The sequence below is a fragment of the Mauremys mutica genome, chromosome 13 (genome assembly GCF_020497125.1).
Source record: "Mauremys mutica isolate MM-2020 ecotype Southern chromosome 13, ASM2049712v1, whole genome shotgun sequence".
Taxonomy (NCBI): domain Eukaryota; kingdom Metazoa; phylum Chordata; order Testudines; family Geoemydidae; genus Mauremys; species Mauremys mutica.
The window spans coordinates 40,392,258-40,408,377 of NC_059084.1; the positions used below are offsets into that span (position 1 = coordinate 40,392,258).

General features: G+C 44.4%; 2 protein-coding genes across 2 annotated transcripts; one reads left to right on the forward strand and one right to left on the reverse strand.

The window, feature by feature from the left end:
• Positions 1-3,116: 3,116 nt before the first annotated feature.
• On the reverse strand, positions 3,117-4,100 carry LOC123347316 (olfactory receptor 472-like). The gene has a single exon (XM_044984735.1). The coding sequence runs from the start codon at positions 4,098-4,100 to the stop codon at positions 3,117-3,119; it is 984 nt and encodes a 327-aa protein (XP_044840670.1).
• Positions 4,101-11,067: 6,967 nt separating this feature from the next.
• On the forward strand, positions 11,068-15,549 carry LOC123347317 (olfactory receptor 10A7-like). Its single transcript, XM_044984736.1, is given in 4 exon segments — positions 11,068-11,208; positions 12,212-12,230; positions 14,593-14,843; positions 14,845-15,549. Coding segments are annotated over 4 exon segments (1,116 nt in total).
• The last annotated feature ends 571 nt before the right edge of the window (positions 15,550-16,120 follow it).

Genomic DNA, 16,120 nt, shown 5'->3' on the forward strand with positions numbered 1-16,120 from the left:
TCTATGGGTCATCTTACTTATCACTTCAAAAAGTTTTTTTTCCCTCCTGCTGCTGATAGCTCATCTCAATTGATTAGACTTTTCCTGTTGGTATGCATACTTCACCTTTTCATGTTCTCTGTATGTATAAATGTCTCCTGTCTGTGTGTTCCATTCTATGCATCCGAAGAAGTGAGCTATAGCTCACGAAAGCTCATGCTAAATAAATTTGTTAGTCTTTAAGGTGCCACAAGTACTCCTGTTCTAAATCACAACTATTACACCAACACATCTGTTTCCCAAAGGCCGGTCTCTCTCTTGTTTTCACATCAGTTTCCATAATGTCACCAGTCCACCATAAATGATCCCCTCAGGTTGGCCTTACATGCTATTCCATCTGACCACGCCAAGTGTGAATTCCCCCTCGACTCAGAGTCACAAGAGGTCCTTCTTTCTTTGTGTCACACAATCCTGATCAAGTATTATTATTATATATTTGTATTACAGTAGCAACTAGGAGCCCCATTCATGTATCAGGACTCCCTGATGTTAGGCACTGTACAAACACAAAACAAAAGAACAATCCCTGTCCCGGAGAGTTTACAATCTAAATATGAGACAGGAAAGAATAGATGGATATAGACAGATGGGAGAATGCAAGGCAACTATGAGGCAGTATTGCTCAGCATGAAAGGCAGTGATCTCAGCAAACCAGTGGCCTAACCATAGTCACATTTTTATAGGCATCACAGGAAAGGAGAGCTTCAAGGAGCATTTTGAAAGATGATAATGAGGTATCATAGAATCATAGAACTTAAGATCAGAAGGGATCATTATGATCATCTAGTCTGACCTCCCGCAAAATTCAGGCCACAAAAGCTGACCCACCCACTCCTGAAATAATTCTCTCCCTTGACTCAGCTGTTGAAGTCCCCAAATCCTGATTTAAAGACTTCAAGTAGCAGATAATCCTCCGGCATGCGACCCCTGCCCCATGCTGTGGAGGAAGGCGAAAAACCTCCAGGGCCACTGCCAATCTACCCTGGAGGAAAATTCCTTCCCGACCCCAAATATGGCGATCAGCTGAACCCCGAGCATGCGGGCAAGACTCTCCAGCCAGACAGTTTCTGGCTGTTTACCAGGAGCTTCTCTTAAGCATGAGTGGCAACACGAGAGACAGCACAACGGGTCTCATTTAAAGATGTAACAAACAGGTGATGAAGGCAGACATCCTGGGCCAGTCAGAGGTGGGAGTCAACATCTCAACAGCAATTTAAAGCTAAGAGGTTGGGCAAGGCTAGGCCAGGCCATGAAAGAGAAGACAAGTCGCTTGCCCTAACACTGTATCTATGACTCAGAGCACTATCATGCCTGTTCAGTTTTGAGTCTGTCTGTCACTGGCTGATCATTCTTCAAAGCAGCAGCTGCCTGGGAGTCTGCTGGAGGACATATTGCATCAACACCTGAGTTCATGTATTTGGGGCTTGAACCTTCAACTTTGGAGGCCCCAAACTTGAGCCTATGTTTACATTGTGGGGCTTCACATAGGGCTATATTTTGGCTCCTGGTGAGGAAGTATCTAACTTGAGTGCCTAGCACTAAATGCTGATTGGCCAAGTATATACTGATTTTCAGAAGTGCTGAGCACCTACCACTCCCATTGAATGAAGTGGCCCTCTGAAAATCAGGCCCCATATTTAGAGATTTAAATTTAGGCCCCTAAGTAGAAAATGTGAGGCCCGGTTTTGAAAGATGGTGAACATGCACAGCTTCAGTGCAACAGTTTGGGCACCCAAAAAAGAAGGTAATCAAAATCAGATGACAATTTAAAGCATTCTGACTAGTTTGTGCAGAACCTGGAATCATAGGTGTCGACTCCATGAGTATTCCAGGGCTGGAGTACAGATGGAAAAATAAATCACAACTAATCGTTGGTGCCAGCAAAGGGCTGATAGATGCCACTGCCAAACAACTGTTTGGTGGATTGAGGGGGGGGGACATGGGGGAGGGTGGAGAGCAGTGAGCGATGGGCGGGCAGGGGTCTTGGGGAAGGGGTGGAGTCGTCGCAGGGCCTCAGGGCAGAGTGGGGGTAGAGCACCCTGAGGGAAAAATAAAAGTCAGCGCCTAGGCCTGGCATTTCCATTTGACATGAAGTCCGGTGATTTTGAAATCTGCTTTTGTTTTGCACTGGAATAAACCATCAAATTTTGACATTTCCTGCCAAATCAAATTTTTGAAATAACTTTGTTTCAGGTCAATGGAACACAGGCAAATTTAGAGTAGAATAGAAAATAAAACAAATTGCAAAACATTTTTTATACATGTTTATCAGAATTGACACTCCTGCGGATTTCAGTGAAATGCCCATCAGAAATTTTTCAACCAGCTCGAATTTTGACGTGTTTGTGAAGGACAAATTCTTCTAAGGGCATTGGGGAAATAATCAGGGGCAGCAGCAATTTCTACATCTACAGCAGAAGATCAGCTTGTCCTGTACGGGCCCTCCCTTCCACTGCTTGTGAATATGCAGGACTGGGGGAGTCCAAGCTATACCTCCTGCACACCTAAACATGCCCCTTTTGGGATATGAAGCACCTCATAATGGTTGCATTAGCAGTGGATTACAGTAGCTTCCCGCTTGGATGCACTATGAATGGGAATGCACCTCTGTTCACCCTCTCCCCATCCAAGTGGAAAAAATTCAACTGCTTCCAGTTGGCAACCAGATTTTGGAAGGGAGCAATGGATCTCGTGAACTTAGGGGCTCCGGTGCTACAAACATAGGCTGGTAGAAACAGTTCGAGCCCAGCAGAGGTTGGAAGATCACAGCTGTGGACAATAGAGAAAAGCAGGGGCCAGCACAGACCAGCAATGGCTGGTAGAACCCAGGGATGAGCCGTGGGACCAGCAGGGGCTGGTAGAACCCAACTGTAGCCAAAAGAGAGCAGCAGGGGTGGAGGGAGACCAGCAGGCCAAAAGACTCCAAGAGAGAGCAGTAGAGACCATCAGAGACTATTACAGTCCTACAGGGTCAGTAGGGCCCAGAGGATGATGATCAGGGAGCAGTGGAATGAGGATAATGCAGCTGTTAGAATTCCCAGTAGTGGTGTCCCCAAGCCTCTCTCATGCAGTAGCAGCTATTGGGTGGGCCATAAGCTGGAGACTGGCTGGAGGCATAAGCCCCCCGATGAGACCATCCTGGCAACTCTCCCGCAGGCCTTGCTCACCTCCTGGTTCCTCAGGCTGTAGACGAGGGGATTGAGGAGTGGGGTGAGCACTGTGTAGAGCAGGGAGAGCTCCTTTCTGGGGTTCAGCTCTGTGCTGCCCCTGGGGAACATGTACACAGCCACCAACGTCCCGTAGAACAGCATAACCACAGTGAGGTGGGAGGAGCAGATGGAGAAGGCTTTGCGCCTCCCTGAGGCAGAGGGGATCCTCAGCACAGCCCAGGTGATGTAAATGTAAGAAGTGACTGTCAGAAATAATGGGGAGGCTGGGATGAAGGACAGGAAGAACGTGACCGTCTGGACAATGGAGGTGTCGGTGCAGGAGAGCTCCAGGAGGGGCTGGAAATCACAGAAGTAGTGGTCTATCTTGCAGGGCCCGCAGAAGCTCAAGGCTATAATTGACAGTGACACAATCCCCATGAATAGGAACCCGCCCACCCAGGACCCAACCACCAGCTGCCCGCAGACCTTGCCGTCCATGAGGGAAAAGTAGTGAAGTGGGCGGCACACGGCCAAATACCAGTCATAAGACATGGCTGCCAGCAGGAAGCACTCCACGGTGGCCAGGGAGCCGAACAGATAGAGCTGTGCAAAGCAGCTGCCCAGAGATATTGTCACATTGCCTGCTTGGAGACCAGCAAGAATCACCGGGGAGATGTTGGAGGTGGAGATCATCTCCAGGCAGGAGAGGCTGGAGAGGAAGAAATACATAGGGGTCTGGAGATGCGGATCCAGCACCACTAGCACTACCAGGATGAGGTTGGCAGCCATGGATATGATATAGACAGCTAGGAAGCCAGTAAAGAGAAGGATCCACAGTTCCTTGAGGTCCCCAAATCCCTGGAGGAGGATGTGGGATATGGTGGTGAGGTTTCCACTGCCTGTCTCCTTCATAGGGAGTGTCTGAAGGAAAGAGAGTCAGCAGATAATTACAAAACAATGAAAAAAACTATCCATAAAACCTGAAGCTATGTGTCCTTGTGGGAAGTAGTGCTGTATAGTGTTTACAGCAGTGAAGGAGGGGAGTGAGGTCTAGTGGTTAGAGCAATGGAGGCCAGGACTCCTGGGTTGTATCTTAGCTCTGAGAAAGGCCTGGGGTCTAGTGGGCTAAAGAAGGGGTATCTTAGCCTCAGGACTCCTGGGTTCTAACCTAGGTCTAGAAGAGCAATGGATTTTAGCAAGATAGAGCAAAAGTACTGGCCCTCCACCCCCATTGTGAATAAGAAGAAGTATCTTGAAGCTGTGCTTCATTTATTTCTCTTCTTTCAATGATGTGACCTGGCCAAAACTCAGAATGTCCATTCCATGGGCAATCCTGACATTCTGAAATTGTCTTTCATCCCAGATCGTAATGAAACAGCAACATTTCTAGCAAAATTCTGACAAATTTCATTTCGGAAACAATTAAAGAACCTTATCAAAATGTTGACGTGCTTTGTTGGGATAACGATAAAGCACTTCCTTTTTACATTATCATTTCTACTCGGTTGTATTCTAGTCTATTAAACTTGAGAGGATAGTCAAATCTACGTGCTTTGAAATTACAGAAATAAAATACCTCACTTATTTGTGATAAAAAATGTGCCAAAATTGGTATATTCCCATGAAACATTTACATTTTGTTGAATCAGCAAACTGAGAGGAAAATTGGTCATTCAGCAAATTGTGGACCAACTCCAGGCCCAAACTTTGCTGTGAACCCTGAGCATTCAGGACACAGTGGGTAATAACTGATGATAGGTAGCACTATGTCAAGGTAAAAGCATGCGACAGTGTGCCAGGATAGACCTCTCCTATCAAAAGTCTCGACTTTGGCTTTTGCCTGTGACTTGCTGGTGACCTTGAGTATGTCTCTTAACCTCTCTGTGCCTCACTTTTGTTATTTATTAAATACAAGACACAGCGATGAACCAAGTCCTTTCCCTGGACAGTTTACAATGTGAAGGGTCTTCACTGGGCATATGGTCACACCCCAACAGAGGGAAATCTTTAGCACGAGTGGGACAGGGAGTCTTCAGTAGTTAACATGGAGAAATAAATTTAAATACCATTGTCCCTTGGCTGGCACAGGTAGCAGAGATCTGTGATAAAAGTCAGAGATGTTTGTAAGGAATCCTGTTTATTTACAAAGAACGTGCAGAGGGCACTTTCCTCATTCAGCAATCCAAGTCTGCCTTTCCATTGGGTCCTCTGCCCAAAAGTAGCTCTGTCTCTTGCTTTTATCCCAAGGCTATGTTAACCCCTGCCTCTCTCATTTTCTGCTTCTTTCTGCCTCTCACATGCATAGATACAAAGCTACAATAGACCAGGTCTCACTGTTTAGATGTAAAATACGTTCTCACCTCTTTCTGGAAATCAGGCCCTTTTAAAGTGTCTCAAATTGGGCCCCTTAAAATCCTGGCAAATATTTATTTGACAAATAATAGTCCAGCAGTTTTTTTTTCTATCACTGGCATCCATGCTTCCTTAAAGACTATGCACAGGACCACACTACAGTTCTTAGCTAAACTGCTCCCTGAAAGAGCCACACAGAGCAGAAAACTGGAAAAAGACTTCTCAATGATGTACAGCAAATGCAACTACCACAGTTACAAACAGAGCTGATTGGATGCTCTTTGATCACAAAAATTCTTCAGCAAATGTTGCTGTTCTTCACTGAATAATTTATGCCAAATAGCAAGTGACTAGTGATTTTCAGAAGGTGGGTGCTCAGCATTTTCTGAAAATCAAGCCCCTTTAAAACGTCTGCTATTGGGCACTGAAAAAAAGAAGCTTACAAAAACACGAGTCGAGTCTGAAAATCTTGGTCTTATCCAAGATTTTTTTTTGGCATTTATGGCTAAGAACATAAGAAAGACCATACTGGGTCATACCAAAAGGTCCACCTAGCCCAGTATCCTGTCTTCTGATGGTGGCCAATGACAGGTGCTTCGGAGGGAATGAACAGAAAGGCAATCATCATGTGATCCATCCCGTCACCTATAGAGGGGTAAGGGGTTCTGGTTAAAATGTTTGAAAGCTCCTAAGTCCCATTTTCAAAAGCACCTTATTCACTTAGTAACCCCCGATGAAGGGACTTAGGCACTTTGAACATTTTGCCCTCTGTCTCACTATGCATTTACAGTGCACCATGGAAGCCTGAATGGAGAAGGAAATTATTGTAGTTTTATATACCATAAATGTTACCTTTCTCCTGCACCAGGAATGTAGGATTATTATCCTTTTTTGGGTCATGGAGCAGATAGCAGCTGATGGGATTGTGTCAATTCATCTTTGTCTTCAGTTCATCAAGCCTTTTTTCAAGTGGTCCAGAGTTTGGTTGGAAGGAGACCAGCCCACTGGCCAGAACCTGTATCACTCTGGAAAAGCAGCACCAGAAACGATGTTACCCTTTTCCTATTCTCTTTATAGGAGACAGGAACCTCCCCCGAGTGATCTTGTGAAATCTCTTCTAAAGGGAATCATTACAATGTTGTGCATTATAAGCATTTTTTTTAAATTAAGTACATGCCTTGGGGGACCAGCATTAAAAAAGAATCCTTTATATGTTTGTATTTAGTCCATTACTGAGCATATTAATGAGAGGGCTTCATTTTATGTCTGTCAAAAAGATACATCCAGCAATACAGCAAGTATGGTTACTCTTACTATATTGCTATGTATGGTTACGCTTACTATATTGCTATGAGCTGGGTGAAAACTTGTTACAGGTTGAGTAAAACCTCATTCAAATGGATGTGTCAATGGGCCCTTCATTTAAGGTAGTTGTAAGAGACAAGAGGCCAACAAGCTCGGCCCAGAAAGTAGCACCACATGGGCATTCAAGAGTCTATGGGTATTGTGACCGGGTCTGTGAGAGAACACACTGAAAATGAGACCAGACAAGAACAGTAGCCTGTGAACACAGTGAAACTCTGACAAAATCTGAGGAGAGCTTGTGGATCTGTTGGATAGAGAGGCTTGGGGCCATGAGCTGAGGAACTGCTCCTTTTGTTTCTACCTCCTCGTGTGTTTGGAGAAGCAGGACTTGGTACATCCCTTGTAAATAAACAAGACTGCATCTGAGCGAACACCATCCTCCATTGGCTTCTGCTTTCATCTGGGAACTCCCCCAGGGTCCCGAACTATGACTAGCTGCTCGGGTTGGAAATAATACTGTTGCCATAGTGCACAGAAGCCCTGTCATGGACTAGGACACTGCAAAAGGCAGAACAAAAGGACCTGCCCTCCATGGCCGGAGCCACAAGCACCTCATCTCCCCCAGCTGCACGGGCCCCTGGCTGGCCAAAGCCCTGAGTAACCCCCATCTTGGCTGGAGGAGCCCCAGGTTGGCCAAAGTCCTGAGCCTTCCCCGCCTCAGCCGGAGGAGTCCCCGGCTGGCCGAAACTCTGAGCACCCACCTCCCACCAGGAGCCCTGGGCTGGCAGAAGCCATGCCGTGCCTCCCATCCCGGGACCCAACCCTCCCAGGGAAAAGCCAAAGCGTCTGTTAGAAGATGCTTTTGATATGCCCTATGCAGGTTCTGGGGCGGATGAGGGCATGGTATGTGCCTCCTCAGATGCTCCAGAACCTGAATGAGGCATAATGAAACAAAAACATTGCCACCAAACCCAGGAACTAGGGTCCGGATGGTGTGGCTGTGGCAGCACTGAGGGTGGCAGAGCCTCCTCTGGCCTATTATACCCACCGCCCATGGCTGACAATCTAAGGAATCCACCACAGTGCTCACTGAGTGACAACACAGTAGTAAGTGAGGCCTGGGGCACAGAGCCACAAAGGTATTTAGGCACCTAAACCCCAGCTTTCAGCACTTATGGCCCAGTTTTAGGCTCCACCGTGATCCGCAAAACCCCTGCTTGGCTGCTGCCTCATCCTCTAGGTGCCTAAGTGTTCAGGGTAAAAGTTCTCTCAGCGTCTGAGCAGTTTATACACCAATACCACAAAGTACTTGAGGACATGCTTAACTTTAAGCACAAGAGACTTCCCAGAGTTCCATGGGACAACAAACATCCTTAAAAACTAGGCACATGTTTAGATACCTTGCTGAATTGGGGCCGTAAAGAACAAGCCTCAGAAAGCAAATTCACTGATGGTGTGAGGTGGAGTAAGGCCTGGATTCAATCCAGCCATAAGGCCACCAACTCAGCAAAGTATTATGATACCACTGGCTCAGTGGTCTGCCAACGTTGCCCCACAGCAGATTCCAATACTCTCTGGAAGTAGGCAACCTCCGTAGCTCTGTGGGTCCAGGGGCAACCTTCCAGCCTAGGGTCTGCTCCCTGGATCCTGCCTTAATTCAGTCCTGGTTACAGAACCATATGCAATAGAACTATTGTGGGACCTTTTCCTGAGCAAGGACTCAACAAGAGAAGTGTTGCATTCTTTGTATCTTGGAGTCTTGGAATCTAAATTAGTTAGGCAACTCAGTCCCTCAGGATCTTTTGAAATTCCCAGCCTATCCAAAGAACAGATGCCTTTCTGAATGATGCATTCAAATTCAACCATAATTTGCTAGATGCAGGAAACACTTGGTGGATTCTCTGCAATGTGTTATGTGGGAGTTCAGACCAGATGACCACAGTGGTCCCTCCTGCCTTTGAAATCTATTAATCTATGGATTTTGCAGATCACTATTCATAGGACAATAGAACAGATGCCTCCAGAAGTTGTGGAAGCTCCTTCACTGGAAGTTTTCAAAAGGAGGCTGGATAGCCATCTGTCTTGGATGGTTTAGACACAACAAATCCTGCATCTTGGAAGGGGTTGTGGTCCCTTCTAACCCTATGGTTCTATGATTGGCTCCAATGGTACAACTCACATGACAAAAGTAAGGATGAAGAAAGTACTAGGGTCCTAAGTAACAACACAAGGACATTGTGCTAAAGGTCTGATTCTACCAAAAGTTGGACCCTGCAGGTGATGGGTCTTTGCAAGCCAAATTTTGTTAAATAGACACTAACTTTGGGTGCCTCAATTTAACATCAACCAATCTGGGTTTTCTCTCCAAAATTGCTGCACACCCACAACCCCAACAGAAATCCATGCAAGCTTAGAGTGCTCAGCAAATCAGAAAACCCAGGTCTCCGTTCTCACAAACTGGGCACCAAAAATGGAGGCACCCCGATTAGTGGACAGGCTGCACGATTTTGGCCATCGGGCTTGAATTATTTTTGGAACTTCTGAGAAGCTTCAGCTCCTGTTGGCTTTAGTATGATCTGGGGGTGGTCAGCAATGCTGGAATTTAGGCCCAAATCCAGAAACAACTTTTGGAAATAATCGCCAAAGATTTTAGTTATTCCTGTTTTTTTAATAGATTAATAGATTTGATGGCCAGAAAGACCCATTAGATCAGCTAGCCTGACCTCTTGAATAGCAAAGGATGGATAATTTCATCTGGGTACCCCTGTATTGATCCCAATAACTTATGTTTGAAAGGCAGCCAGTCTGGACTGGAAGTTTTTAAAAGACTGAGAACGCACTGTTCTTCCAAGTGCTGGCACTCACAGCCTATGGGAACTTGACCACTTAGATACAAAAGTCTTGCATGAATCACACAGTTTTCAAACTATTTAATGTGGTCCTTTGTGGATGACAAACTGGCCCAATGCAGAGCTCCAGATTACATTAATTCAGGGAGTAGTTTATGCATAGTCTCAACACAAGCTTTGTTTGCCCATTCCTGACAGTGCTGAGCACACACAGCTCCTGCTGGCTTCATAACCAGGATTCAGCTCCAAATTCATTTTGTGTAATTGACCTGGGCCCGATTCTTCACTCTTTGGATCTGATCCTGCCACTCTTACATGAGTAACCATAACTCACTCTAGTGACCATGCTGGCTTTGCTATGAGCATGTGCATGAGGATCTACTAGCTGTGTGAGTAAGGGCTTCAGGAGGAGGCCACTTTTGCAAGCAAAACTCAGTAGACAACCCGGTGGATTGAAGAAGACCCTTAGGGCTAGATCTACACTGCAGGTGGATGTGAGCCCCCCAGCCTGAGCACACAGACTTGCACTACCCACAGATGACCGAAAACTAGCAGTGTAGATATTGTGTCTCAGGCAGCAGATCTGGCTCTCAAACACAGCTCATCCCCTGCATCTCTACAATGTCCACACTGCTAGTTTTAGTGCCCTAGCTGGAACCAAGCTAACTCCCATCTACGATATAGACATTCCCTTAAGGACCCAGTCCTGCCACCCTTATTCCTTTGGGCAATGTGTGATCGTTGCTGAGGAGGGCAGGAGAACTCTGAGACTAACTACTGGAGGAAGAGTTACTCACTCGAGTGCTGAAACATTAGCTGGTTATGTTAAACTTCAAGAATCCTCACTATTCACACTGGTGTTCAAGGCGGGCAATGCTCTGGGGAGGCTGCAGTTGTTTGTGGAGATCAGTGAGATCACCCATAGGGACTTGTATCCCTAAACATGTTCTTTGGCTCACACTTATAGCTGCCTGCTGAGCCACAGAAGAAATGGCCCTTTGTTCTCAAGGCAGGTGAGAAACTTTCTTGATTTTATTAGAGACCTAATAATGATATTGTCTCACGTTATTCTTTAAGCTGTGTATTGAGAGCTAGGTGGGATGCACTGTTCTTTACAATGGAAGTAAAGACATGGTCTTTTTTCCTAAGAGCCTATTGACTCAGCTGATCATGGCAAGACAAAATGCTAGGGGAGATAACAACAGGCAATGGATGGATGGAGTGGGACAGAACACACGCAACTGGGCAATGAGCATTGCTTGGCTAGTAGCACAGGCATCCTAGTTTCTTTCTTTCTTTCTTTCTTTCTTTCTTTCAGGACTGGAAATATTATTGGAGGCATTCTAGAATAAGGTGATGGTCCGAAGACTGAAATGAAGGAGGAGAGAGATGTTTGTGCAGAACTGGTTCAGGGAAGGCAGCTCATGGCTTTGGGTACCATTCCAGTGAAATGTAATGGGAATGAGGTGCCCAAACTGTCAGGCAGCTTTGAAAATCTCAGCCTGGCAGCCTGGGTAAGGGTGCAAAGATGCTAGTGAGAGAAGGGAATAAAGGGGGCTTGGAAAGAAGTGGAATTATTGGGGTAGGGATCTGATGAGGGGTGTGTAGTGTGGCCGTGTAGATGTGGGTCCATCCAGGAGTTGGAAGAAAGGAATAGGAGATATTGACAGACTGGAATATTTTATGTTTTCCCATAAAGCTAGTGTGTGTTAGCTGGTGAAAGACCTGGTGTATCTGGGAGGGGGTTGCAAAGGAAAACGGTGAGGGAGATGCAGACCTCTTCCTATCTTTACCCATTGTTACTGAACTTTTCTTGTCCACCTGTTTCATCCTGCCCGTAAGTTCTCTGGGGCAGGTGCTGTCTCTTTACTACATGTGTGTGAAACACCCAGCACAACAGGGAAGTGATTGGTGATAGAGGCCTCTATATGCTACAGTGCTAGCACTATTACTTCTTGTGCTGTGAATAACCAAGAAGGGGGCCTGGACCTTTGGATAAACATATGTATTGTAACCCACAATTCCTTGGGAATGTTTTTGATCTGGCTCCAGATAAATTTACAGAAAATGCTACCTATTGCTGACATGGCTTGTTTAATTTGAAATGGAGAATGGCTCTGAGTGCAGACTGTTGTTAAATTGACAGCAGAGCAGGTCAAATCTTGGAATTTCTATTCCACAGGAAATTCTACATTTTGAAACTTTCATTCATCCAAAACTGGAAGAAAAACTCATGCATCCGACGAAGTGGGTATTCACCCACGAAAGTTCATGCTCCAATACATCTGTTAGTCTATAAGGTGCCACAGGACTCTTTGCTGCTCATTTTTCTGAAATTTCCCATGAAACCAACATGCCAAAACTCTCCTCAATTTGGAAATATTGGAACAACCTTACCAAAACATTTTATTTCAATCAGGTCAATATGTTTCATTTTTTAAAGTTTGAAGCCCTTTATTTTGACTTTATCATTTCAATGATTATATTATATTATATTAAACATTTTATATGTTTCAGTCAAAATACAACAACGTTGGTACATTCTATTTTTTATTTACTTGAATCATCCTTTTTTGATGGAAAACTGCTATGTTGGAAAACTTTCACCCAGCTCTAGTCAACAGACTAGAGAGATTCCAGAGACTGCTGTGGTCATGATCCATATAAACATCAATAACATGGCAAAGGTGAAAAGGAGGCATGGGAAGCTAACCATACAGTACTAGGAGTTAGGGTTAAATACTTTGTTAATAGCAGTAGCCAAAAGTATTGCAGTATACCTATTTTAGGCTGTCATGTTTTGGATAATTAATGTAAAATTATTTAAAAGGATGAAAATTATAATATTTGTTTGATTTTTATTTTCAGTACAAAAAATGAAGAGAAAAAGCATGAAAAAGAAAATTCCCTAAGACATAATGACTATCTAGCTGTCTAGTTAATCATTAATCATTACATTAAAAAATGGGCAAATTCTATGTGTTTGATTGCTGGAATTGTTAATCTCTTACTATCAACTCAATAAAAGCTTGGTATTTTTTTTTCATTCCTTTTATATATAAAGGTAAACATTTCCATTGTTGATATTTGCCAAAGTTTTTAGTGGTAAATAGAATTATTATCATTGTGAGGGATGTGGAAGTTGTCTATATTATTTTATCAATATTCTCCGTTCATCAGTTTCTTTGTTTGTTTGAATTGATGTTGGTTGCTATATTGTTACAAAGAGGTTAACTCTCACAAAGTGGACTGCAGGTAGGCAGGAAGAAAGGTATAATTTTCAGATTGCACCATTCACCAATACTTATCAATACAATTTAGGTGTCAATTCCTTTGATGTTTACTTGTGACTGGGTCCGAACCTCCAACTTGATATGGGGGTGGGGGGAGAGATTCAAGTGGGAAAACTGAATCAAACAACTTTGCAGTCAATGAAAACCAGAGGCTTGGAGCTTGGCAGAGACAAACAGAGGAAGAAGGAGAAAACAGACTGAATCCCAGTCCTAGAAGCATGGGTGTTTGAATAAACTTTAAGTAAGACAGGTACATGTAAGCCTTCTGTTGTTTAATTGTTATGCTTTGATTCCTGCTGTTGAGATTAAACGATACTTTGTTTTGAAAAGGCTGTTTTGTGGTCACTGGATTCACCACTAGTCCCAGATCCCAAAGAGAAGCCTTGTACAGTAGCCAAATCCAGCTGGGCCTGAGGCGCAAACACAGTTGGTACCCAACGGGCTGTACCCTTGTCTGATAGTGGGAGAACTGTAGGATTCCACCCCAGAGAGGTGAAGGCAAGAGACCTGTCACCAGAACAGGTTGCCCTCAGGGAAACGCTGAGAGAGGTCAGAGGTGCTGCTGGCCCTGAACTGTGACAACCATTATTAACTGGTCATTTGTTTCATGATGATTTCTATCAATCAAAGCATCTAACTGAAGCTATAACCTGCTTCTGAAACAAGATTCATGCAGATATTCCTTTATGCCAATGCAGAGTAACATTCTTGTTAGTAGTAGTTACCATGTTCATTTTGCTATTCCCTATAGGGCTAGGTATTAGATAAACATAGAATAAAAGAAAGTCTCTGTTCCAAAGAATTTTTACTCTAAATAGAGAAGTCAGGTAAAACATAGGGGAAAGGGAGAAAACATTGATTTCAGTTCTCACACATGGACTACAGGTTAATCCACATGAATCTGATTATGAAATCAGGCCCTGAGGAATGGAGTGTGAATACATTCCGTGTGAAATATTTATGACTTTCCAGCATTAGACTCAAGAAAATCATGATCCAAGTGAATGGGATTTTTGTCTCAAGTAATCTTGATCGCACAGATCAACATTCTTATACATGTTGAGTTAGTACCTCACTGCTTGAATGGTCGTATTGAAATCAGCAATGAGACTGGAATTTTCAAGTGCATAAATCTAATTGAAAGCAAGAAGCATAAATCTCTTAGGTTTCTTTGAAAATCCCAGCCTGAGAGAAAAGGTAACAGATTCTCTTTTGAAATTAATGGCGCCCATTGGTGACTAAGGTATCATTGAACAAAGGGGTGGAGTCGGATGCATAGTCCTTTATTTCATTCAAGCCCACTCGAAATGACTGTGATTCAGAATAAATACTTTGTCCAGCTCTAGTTATGAGTTGAGTTGAGGGAGAAAAGTGATTCTGTTTCATGAAAGATTTCAATCTTTTGAAATTGGGTTTCATTCCAAATGAAAACCACAATTTTTGACATTTTCTGTGGAAGGGAATGGTACCCCGTTTGCAGGCCTATTTGGTTGCTGTGGTTCCCTAGAACCACAGACCTTTGAAGAAAGGTATCCAATCTTGGTTGATAGGAGACCTATAGATGGTGGATACACCATGTAATACCTGTCTCTGTTTGTCTTCCAGTGAACACTTATGAAAAAATGATTATCTTGAATCAAACTGTGGTAACTGAGTTTTTTCTCCTGGTATTTTCTGCCTCTCCAGAGAGGCAGATTTTACTCTTTGTGGCACTGTTAGCCATTTATCTGGTCACTGTGGTGGGAAACCTCCTCATTATCCTTGTAACTTTGGTGGATCCCACCCTTCATACCTCCATGTACTTTTTCCTCTCTAATTTGTCTGCCTTAGAGGTCGGTTAAACCTCGGTCACTGTCCCCCAAAATGCTGGTGAGCCTCATCTCAAGGGAAAAACGCATGTCCTTTGCCGGCTGTGCCATGAAAATGGGCTTCTTCCTTTGCTTTGGGAGCACAGAGTCTTCCTTTCTGGACATCATGGTGTATGATCGCTACGTGGCAATATGCAATCCCCTGTGTTATACCATGATTATGAACAAGAAGGTGTGTATTCTGCTGGCAACCACTTCCTGGACTATCGGCATCCCGGCCCAGGTAGTGAAGACCAGTTTGGTATTCATCTTACCCTTCTGTAGCTCCAAAGAGGTCAACCATTTCTTCTGTGATCCGGCCCCTCTGCTGCTGCTGGCCTGTGCTGACACCTCCATGAATGAAACCTTGACTTACATCATGGTCACTTTCTTTGGAATGGTGTCCTTTGCCCTGATCCTGTTGTCCTACATCCGGATCATCACCACCATCCTCATGATGCCATCAGCTGAGGGCAAGAGGAAAACCTTCTCCACCTGTTCCTCCCACCTCATCGTTGTGGCTTTATTCTATGGTTCTGGCATCCTCCTTTATTTACAACCAAGATCCAGTGAATTTCCAGATGGCAGTAAACTTCTCTCCCTGTTTTACACTGTTTTGCCTGCCATGTTGAACCCTTTTATCTACAGCCTGGGGAACATGGATATTCAAAGGGCCTTGAAGAGAAATATGTGGAACAAAATGGTTCCTCGCTAGCGCTGAGTGGGAAACAGATTTTTCAGCCTGTTCTCCTTCAGGATTAATCTAAAGCCTACTAAAATTTTTCACAAACAACAAGAGCAAGACCCACCCACCCCAGAATAGCCGGGTCATTAAAGCCATGGGCAGCAGATATAATAGGCCAGGGAAGACTAATCCCCCCCTAACCCAGGCTGTGGTCCCACTTATACTCTGCTGCAAGGCCCCATCCTCTCCCCCAAAGCCAGTGGGGGCTCAGCTCTGGGTTTCCTGGGTCAAAACAGGGAGAGCAGGGATTTGAACTCAGCTCACCCACGTCCTCTGAAGCACCAAGCTATAGCCTCCAGCTCTGTAGAGCTTTACATATGGAATTATTTATACAAAGTGGAACAGCTACCACCAACATGATTGCTAGACTGACCCCAGACTCCCCAGATTAGTGTCCTAACCCCAGTCTACCCTTGGGGTGGACTCTCTTCTTCAGTTCAGCTCCCATTCTAGACCAATGAAACATTCATCAAAACCTAAACTTTCCCTCCAGAATTTCCATTTCAACAAATTGAAATTTTCCACTGGGGGAAAAAAAATA